Consider the following 9,842-nt stretch of genomic DNA (forward strand, 5'->3'; position numbering starts at 1 on the left):
TAAAACTTATCTTACGTGGCTATCTAAAGACATTTTAATGTTTAAATATTGAGGATTAAAATGAAATGAAAAAAATTAGGCTAATTAAAAAAAGCCCTTACCCTTATCTGATAATGCCATTTTTGCGGTCTTGGCTTAAGTGAAAGTGGTGATTTTTGGTGATTTCTGATAACGCCATTGCTGATTGATTGAAGGTGGAAGTTGAACATCGTACGAAGGTGAGGTAAGGGGTCATTATCTAAGCCTATTGTTGCTGTTGTTTATGTTTTATTTAGGGGTTAGGGTTTAATTTGATGTTGTGTTAAGAATAGGTATTTTCATCGATTTACTCTGATTTTGGGTAGTATAAAAAGTTGTTATTTATTTTCTGTTGAGTTTTTTTGTAATGCGTTATATTGTATGTTAAATATTGATTTTAGTTGTCGGCTTTTTGGTTGTGGAAGACAAAGTGCATTATATTTTTGGTATTTTAAGTCCTTTTAGTGGTCCCCCTTTGAGATGGCTGAGAAAAGGTTTGAGGTAGTGGTCCACCATGGTGGGACCTTGATAACACAATACCCTATTAAGTATATAAATGGAGAGATTTCTTACTAGGACGTTGATCCCGATAAAGTATGACAGATTATAAGTGGGAAGTTGGGATAGTATTTGCTGATAAGGCTCACTTTATTGAGACCATTAGAACTTATGTTGTGCATACTGGGAGGGCTTTGAAGTTTGTTAAAAACGATAAGTGTAGGGTGAGAGTTAGATGCATGGGTGGACAAGGTAAGTGTCCATGGACAACTTACCGTGGTTATTTACCAACCCGACAGTTTTGGCAATTAAGGAAAATAAAGGACACCCATAGTTGCAGCAAACAACTTAACATTAAGATTTTGAATACAAAGTGGCTGAGTGAAGAAATAGATAGGTGTTTACAAGACAATCCAAACTTGAAGGTGCAAGACATATGTAAAAAAGCATTACGTAAATGGAATACTAAAGTTTCCATCTCCAAAGCACGAAGGGCAAAGTTGATGGCAACAAGGCAACTTATTGGAGATTTCAAAGAACAGTATAGAAGAATACATGATTATGGACTTGAACTGTTGAGGTCTAATCCTGGGTCAACAGTTAAGGTGGAGGTTGACAGTGTCAATGGTGAGGCAGTGTTTAAAAGATTCTATGTTTGCTTGAAAGGTTGCAAGGAAAGCTTTGTCAGCTATAGACGAATTATATCTTTAGATGGATGCTTTATAAAAGGCCAGTATAAGGGAGAGCTACTCACTGCAATTGGAAGGGACCCAAATGACCAAATGCTTACCCTTGCATATGCCATTGTTAAAGTGGAGAACAAAGAGACATGGAGTTGGTTTCTGCAATTATTGGTAGAAGATCTTGGAGGAAATGAAGTGTGTGGTAGGTGCACATGGATGTCTGACCAACAAAAGGTACACTTTTACTTACATTATTATAATGAATTAACTCACTATAAATGATGTAACAAACTTTGATTTTTTTAATCATGTGGTCAGGGGTTGGTGCACACTATAGAGGAACTTTTGCCTAAGGGAGACCAAAGATTCTGCATGAGGCACCTATACCCAAATTTTAGAAAAAAGTTCCCTGGTCAGACTTTGAGGACGCTGATGTGGAGGGCTGCCACAAGCACGTACCCCCAGGCATGGGAGAGAGAAATGCTGAATATAAAACAGGTCAACATAGAAGCTTATAAAATACCTGATATCCATCCCCCCAGGTAAATTAACTCATTAAGACTTTAAACCCATGGTTACTCATTATCAGTTCTGCATGGTTACTCATTTTGTTGACTGAACCACATGGTTAATGATTATCAACATCTATGTTCATGGCAGGTACTGGTCAAGGTCTCGATTCACAAATCAAGCTGTATGTGATTCCCTTGACAACAATATATGTGAAGCATTCAACAGTGTTATTGTGCTTGCCAAAGGAAAGCCAATAATCACAATGCTAGAGGAGATAAGGCTTTACCTTATGAAACGTTGGGCCACCAACAGAACCAAGGTCGCATCTATGAAATTCACTATCTGCCCAAAGATAAACACTAGGCTTATGAAGGAATCAAATCTGTCTAGATATTGGATCCCAAGGTAAATTTGTTATCTTTAATCATTTACAATTTTGTAATGAAATATGAATTTAATCAAATATGAATTTAATCATATCTCTCTAGATATTGATATCCTTACTGGAATGTTGTTTATTATTGTCAGCTGGTCTGGACGTAAGTTGTTTGAGGTTAGGCACACTGTAGTAATGACAAACAAGTTCACGGTGGACCTTGAGAGTCAACAATGTAGCTGCAGGAAATGGATGATAAGTGGGATTCCATGTTGTCATGCCATTGCAGCCATGAACTATTGCAATGAAGACCCAAAAAATTTTATACCCTCTTGGTTCACAAGAACCACATATGAAGCCACGTATGCCACAATGATTTATCCTGTGAATGGGCAATTGCTATGGGAAAAAACATCATATGTTGATGTCCTGCCACCACTTATACGAAAGATGCCTGGTAGGCCAAAGAAAAAAAGAAAATTGGAGGCCTAGGAGTTAACAAAGGGTGCGACCCAAATGACTATTGGTGGGCACAGGAAAAAATGTACCATCTGTCGTAAACTGGGACACAACAGAACCAAGTGCCCCTTACGTCCACCCATCACAGAACCAACATGTCCCTCTGCCTCACAAACACATGAAGTCAATCCTCAATCCCCGCAGCCACCACAACCTACTTAGGAGTCCAGTGCACATTCAACTCCACCAATCATGAGGAAGAAGTTACCTTTCAAAAGAAGAATCAATTAGATGTATTTTTAAGTCATTATGAACTTTGGATGTATTTTTAACACAATTGTTGTGTATTATGAACATTTAGATGTATTTTGAAGTCATTATGAACTTCTTGTGTTAGTATTTAATGCGACAGATTTGGGACCAAGTTTTTTGATGTATTGTCATTATCATTTAACCAAGTATTATTATGTCCTCTTATAGGTGCACTTTGATTATTATGTCATGAGAAGCACTTGTGTTAGTTTATTATGTCAGATCTTTTACATGTATTCATCTTCATTTGGGACAAAAACTAAACTAATTTAAATACAATTGGGGACCACATTGGACATCTTAAAATGAAAGCGGATACTATATTTAACATTTCACATTAATGCCTTCACATTACATAAACCTTCACATTACATAAACCTTGACATTACATGAACCTTATCATTCACCTTCACCTTCACATTCATATGAACATAAACATTGTCTTAGAACTCAACCAAAACATTGAGCCACATACCAAACCAAAACATTCAGCCACATACCAAGATCAACCTAAACAGACCTTTAGAATGACAATGTTAACTACAAAAACAACACACATAGCTCCAAGTAACAATTTCATCATTCTCTGCAAGTTTTGGACTAAAATTTCCAAATCAGAAATCCTCCTCCTTTGGCTGACACTTTCATCATCTCTTTCCTCATTATTTTCTTCAGTACACCATTTGAAAAAGTTGCAATAAATCCCTCTTGAAGATCCACCCTGTAAATAAGCCACCAAAATTGAAATTTTCTCATCAATCTATGAACAAATATATTCCAAATAAAGTCAAAATGGAAATCAACAAAACCTTGTAATGACGACATCCCCAAAATTTTCGCCTAGCATTCTGGGAAGTTCTCGCCACTTTGGACACAGCAGAATCACCACACTTACAATGAGGGATTATCCCACCTCCCCTCCATCCCCCATCATTTGCGGATTGTGAATTTCTTTCCTACCCTGTTTTGGAACAAGACGAAAATGCTTGAGAAGAAGCCATTTCTATCACAACCTCTGCTAAAAAAATTGAAGAACATGAAAGAACCCTAACTTCAACGAACCTAACCCACCCATTTTTATTAACCTTAACTTTAAGTCATTTCTGTCAACTTAATTCAGTCTACAGAGCCACGTAAGATAAGTTTTAAACAACTCACTAAAAGTTTGCCACGCTAGCATCTGCTCCGTTAAGAATTTAACGCCGTTTGCTAAAAGGACCATATTGAACAACTTTTAATGAAATATGGGACCTTAGTGAACTTTTTCCAAAGGTGAGATCATTTTGAACAAAAACCCCCAAAACTAGGGACCAAATGATGTATTAAACCTTAAAACAAATTGAAAGTGTAGCACTCTGATTTATGCGATGTTACTGGTTTACAATAGTTGGTAAATTTCAAAATTTTATCATAGTGCGGAAACGTATTTTCAAAAACCTTAACCTTTCAACATGCAAAATTTATTCAAAACATAATAGTTTCAAAAGTCTTGTCCAATTACATTATTCTAAAAGTAATTAAAATGACTAAGAAAATAAAATAACTACAATTATTTTGTTTCAAAAGTCTATACCAAAAGAACTTTTTAAACAAACCCAAATCTTTCCCCCGTCATCTCACGATTCTACCATGTCTTTGAAACATGTGCAAAATATCATTTGTTCACGTATAACACATTATACGATCATCGCCGATAATTTCATTCACAAACACACAAACACAAACATGTATGAGATCAACTATCGATAAAAAAATCTTAACAACAAGATACATAAATAATGATTATATCAACCATAATTAAACACACAACAAGAAACATTCCTTCTGATTATATCAACCATAATCAAACACACAACAAGATACATACTTTTTGATTCTATCAACCATAACCAAACGTCTCACACATGGAAGTAATAACAATATGGTTCCTAATCTTCTAACATAAACAATTCAAACATAATGAATTACTCGATTTTTAATCATTGATGTCATCTCTAACATCTCACACTTAGACCCTTGGTCCATATACCCATTAGCACCTATGCTAACTATCTACTATAACCATTATAGTAACACCGTTATGAACATAGCAACACTTGGAGCATCTCAAGTACCATGATTATCATCATCGATACACCACCATCATGAGTATCCCAGTCATGAACAACACAATGAGCATCACCGTACCATAAAACCATAGTGGAAAGATTCTATCTCACTCCTGCACCCTACCTCACCGACTGTAGTCACTCCTACAGCTCACCTGTAGCCTCCCTTACAACCCACCTGTAGCCTCCCCTACAGGACATCTGTAGCCTCCCCTACAAATAATTTATAGCCTCCCCTACAGATATGCTTGAGTAGTCCCACAATCTAGCTAAGGAACAAGTAATTCTGCCACACAAGGATAAGGAACACACCTTTACTCCCATACAAAGAAGACTCAATACCTGAACAACCCTTTTAATGCACAGAAGGCAAAAGGAAACACTTATCCCCAGATAGAACTAGGATTTAGGGGGTACATCAAGAAGACTTATCCTTCACTCTCAACCACACGTCAAATGGACCCTAAACATAACCAATAACCTCAATCTTTGATTATCATCATGTTCCACAACTCCTTAGGCTTGGCCCACGTCCATTCTTCATCAAATTTGCCATTTTTCACCAAAATGCACCATGATAATCGATTATAACTTAAGATAAATCTCAGTGAAATTTACCTAGAATTATCACGTAGGAAGGGATAATCGATTATCGTCCACATGGATGTCAAGTATAAAGACTTATTGGATTTGGATTTTCGAAATGATAATATGTTTTAAAATTTAAAATTTTTGCTTGTTACCATGACATCTCAAAAATCAGAGTGCTACAGCTCATATTTTGTTTATACTATAATATTTAGCTTGATTCTTTTTGTTTTTCAACTTAGGTAAATATGCACTATTTGATATGATTGAGTCATTTCTTGCTTTTAGTTACTTAGCCAAATAAGATCACCCTGATATTAATCCATTGGTAGCCCCTTTGAGAAACCTTCTTTTCTTATTTTAAGCCACTACAAAACCTTGAAAAGAAAAAGATCATATTATCCCTTATCTTAGGATGAAAGAAGGAGCTAATGGATTGTGTTAGGGGTGAGTGATGAATAAAGTGTGTGGGTGAGTACCTCACCCACTATCGCAATCCGGATCGTGACGAGACGACGAACCAAAAAACAAATAGGTTTAAGAAAAGATTTTGGGAGTTGCTACCATAATTTATTCTGGAAAAACTATGAAAAACCATAAAATAAGACATGGTCTACGAAAACTAGATTTTAGGTTCGGGAATCGGTTACGTCTAAGGAAGGTGCTAGCACCCTACCGCGCCTACCCAAAGGTAGTACCTTTAATTAAATGTATAAAGTTGACGTGGTTTTCCAAAATATTTAATTTTTCCCAAAAATAAAAATATAAAGAAATTATTAGGAAACAAAAAACTATTTTTTGTTTTATCAATCCGACAAGGATTGACCTTGCTCTTACGTATATCCATTTATAATGGACAATCAGGGATCGCATAGTTCTTTATCTAGAAAAATGTTTGTGAGTTTGTTTAAAACTGATTATGGATTGTTTGAGATTTTTGAAGAGTGAACCCGACAAGGATTGACCTTGCTCCTACTTATATCCATTTATGATGGAAAATCAGAGATCACACAGTTATGGTAAAGAAAGGTTTTTTTAACAAAATTGACATTTTTTGGGTTTCAAATATTTTGTATTTTTTTTAAAAATGGTGGGAAAAAGAAAGAAATCGGTCATAGGCCGACACGTACCCTTTATTTTGTTATTTTTAAAAAAACGTTATTTGTGTGTAGTAAAAAATAATACCGTTTAGAAAAACTTCAAAGCACAATAAAAAGAGAAAAAGAATGGTGTAGAGGTGACATACCTTTCTAGCTTTTGGTACTCCTTATTTCTTCCTTGGTGATTGGCGTTGACAAAACCCTTATGTGTGAGAACCTATTTTTTTCTATACTCTTTTTCTCTCTTTCTATTATTTCTGCATGTTTTCCTCTCTCTTTTTTCAGTTGTCATTTTTTTTCATCATAGGGTGCGTATTTATTAGGGATGGCAAAAAAATCCACGGCCGCGGATATCCATAGATAAAATCTGCGACTGATAGTTGATACCCGCGAATATTTACTACCTACAACCCGCGGGTAGCAGATATTTTAATACCCGCTTATAAACGGGTCGGGTGCGGGTATTATACTATCAGTACCCGCAGATATCCACTACCCGTAAAAAATAAAAATAAAAGTTTAATTTATATTTTTTAAGTTAAATTTGATTAAAATTAACATTAATTTATATTCTACAAGGTTAAATTTAATTAAAATTGAATTTTAATTTATTATATTTTATATATATATATTTTGTAATCTTATTTAAATTTTATTTTAATAATTTATAAACATATATTTATTTTAAATATTTGCGGGTATCCGTAGATATCCACAAATATGTATGAGTTTTAAAATATCCGCGAACATTTTTTAAGTGAGTATATGTGCAGGTAGCGGGTGAATTTTTTTTTTGGGTCGGGTTGCGAGTAGGCACTATTCGTGCCCGACCCGACCCGTTGCCATCTCTTTTATTTATATGCACACATTGTAATATTATGATAATCTTGCCTTAATTATGAATTAATTGACAATGAACAAAATAGGGAAAACAATGGTCTTGGTTGCAAGAAAACCAATTAAATAATATTGATTATAATATATTTTCAGAAAATTTGTCCATTTTAAAAACCATATTTTTTCTCTTTTAAAAGAAAAATATGAGATATGTTGATGCTTGATAGTACAACTGTAACTAAATTGAGCTTATTGAGATGTGAAAATAAATTGATTAAAGTTTCATGACACTGTAAAGATAAATCCAAGAATGGAAAATAATCAAGACCATAAGAAGTCAATTCAAGCATAGCACCATAAGAAGTCAATTCAAGCATAGCATGAAAAAATATGGAAATTTGACTAAGCCAATGAGAGAGAACATGCAACAAAAATTGGATCTTATGGTTTTCTCTATTTTTTCTACTAAAAAGGGTTTTGATAATTGATAAATGTTTATGATTAAAGATAATTTTGGAAAAATATGACTTATGATATTTGATTTGATATTATTAAATAATTATCTTATTTAACTATATCAATAAATATTAAAAAATAATATTTACCAAATTTTTTTAAATTTGCATATTTTTTCTCAAATATTTTTAAATCTCCACAATAATCAAATATATTTTCAAGATATTAAATTATTTAAAAAATAATTAAAAAACCAACGCCAAGATTCTTCATAAAAAAATCTAATTTTGTCAAAAACAAAAGTTTTGAAAACACAAAAGACAAAAATGAAGAACCCACGTCTAAGTAACACCTAAAAAATTAAGAAACTGACTACACAAAGGATGGAATGCTTATACAAATTAAACAAGTGAACATGTGATGGCCATCAACAGAATGGACAAAATCTGTTGAAATGGTTAGCATCATAAATGCTTTCTTATTCTCCCAAGGTATCTCCAACTTCCAAGAAAGAAAAGGATGTCAAATCAAACTTAACCCTAAATTAAACTTAACTCTCTCACTTCCCCAAAGTAGTAGTGGACAACATTGTTGGGACCACACAGAAGAGTGTTATGAAGGACATGGTTTGATTGATACCTGCAACAAACTCAACTCTTAGCTGATTAAGAAAACAAAGGACATATTTTATTTGTAAATATATTGATTGCATAATATTTTAGAAAACTTATTAAGAAATTACAGAAAACGAAATAAGAAAAATTACAAAAGAAAACACATTTTAATTGGCACGAATAATTGGGGCGTTGTTTAATACTTTTCACAGAAGTATTATTTAAAAAATATAAATAGTATCTTTTATTAAAAAATGTAACAAGATTTTTAATATATCTTTTGTTAAAAGTATATAAGTTTGAAGATTTGATATAATGTTTAATATGTTAGAGGCTTAATTCTAATTTTCGTTCTACATTTTACACAATCCCATAACTTTAGTTTTTAATTCTATTCCTTTACTTTTAATAATCTATAACATTTTCAATTCAATTATTTATAGTTTTTTTTTTTTAATTTGATCATAAAATAAGTATCAGGGTAACAAATGTAGAATTTACTATGACTTATATCATTAATTAATTAAAGCTTTATTTTCATTTGTGTAATGTGTAATATCCAAAAAATATAACAAAATATTATATTGAAGATTCAAATACGATAGAACAGTTAAAAATCAAAATATAAAGTATAATCTTATAATCATCCAAAATAATCATAAAATTAAAATTTTATATACAGTTAATTTACTGTAAAATTATATATAAAGCTAATCTCACTAGTCTATGTTGTTGCATCACTCCGTCCAAAGCCTGCTCTAGAGAAACCTCTTATCTCTCTGTTCATACCCACATGATGATAAGTCAAAGGAAAAACACCACACAATCACAAATAGAAGAGTAAGCTAGATATAAAAGAATTCATACATTTATATAACATATAACACACACAGAAGTATTCATGCAAGATAAACTAATTCAAACATCCTAACATGTTATGACCTAGACTTGACCGTCCGGACTTAGAATGATTGTCGAGCTATGGCAGGTTGTGCACTTGTGGTGGTCTCTACTGCTTTGCAAAGTCATTGCCAACAGGTTTCCACACTAACAAGGTTAGTCTGTTCCAGGCCTTGAGGCATACTGGAAGCCCCCAAGATTAAGACCTCCTACTACTCCTCATGACATGGATCAATCCTCTCTACTTGAGAATGAAATACCATTGGCAGGTTGTTAAGTCCTTGACAAGTGTACCAGATCGTTATCAAGTAATATAAAATGGGTAAGTCCAAGTATCGTTTCCCAAAGGACTCTTAGGCCTTAACTTTCGTGTAACCTAA

The 9,842-nt window shown here is 33.4% G+C and overlaps 1 protein-coding gene across 1 annotated transcript; it reads left to right on the top strand.

Annotated features, from left to right (window-relative positions):
* Positions 1-614: 614 nt before the first annotated feature.
* On the top strand, positions 615-2,580 carry LOC106774701. Its single transcript, XM_014661747.1, has 4 exons — positions 615-1,433; positions 1,518-1,741; positions 1,860-2,117; positions 2,241-2,580. Exons 1-4 carry the CDS (start codon positions 615-617, stop codon positions 2,578-2,580), a joined length of 1,641 nt encoding a protein of 546 aa, XP_014517233.1.
* The last annotated feature ends 7,262 nt before the right edge of the window (positions 2,581-9,842 follow it).

The sequence above is a fragment of the Vigna radiata genome, chromosome 10 (genome assembly GCF_000741045.1).
Source record: "Vigna radiata var. radiata cultivar VC1973A chromosome 10, Vradiata_ver6, whole genome shotgun sequence".
Lineage (NCBI taxonomy): Eukaryota > Viridiplantae > Streptophyta > Magnoliopsida > Fabales > Fabaceae > Vigna > Vigna radiata.

What these genes read in the sequence shown, in the direction of transcription:
- LOC106774701 (XM_014661747.1), top strand. Translation starts at nt 615, where the DNA reads ATGACAGATTATAAGTGGGAAGTTGGGATAGTATTTGCTGATAAGGCT. An exon ending in CCTGATATCCATCCCCCCAG is followed by an intron (nt 1,742 to 1,859) that starts GTAAATTAACTC and finishes TGTTCATGGCAG; the next exon opens with GTACTGGTCAAGGTCTCGAT. An exon ending in TCTAGATATTGGATCCCAAG is followed by an intron (nt 2,118 to 2,240) that starts GTAAATTTGTTA and finishes TATTATTGTCAG; the next exon opens with CTGGTCTGGACGTAAGTTGT.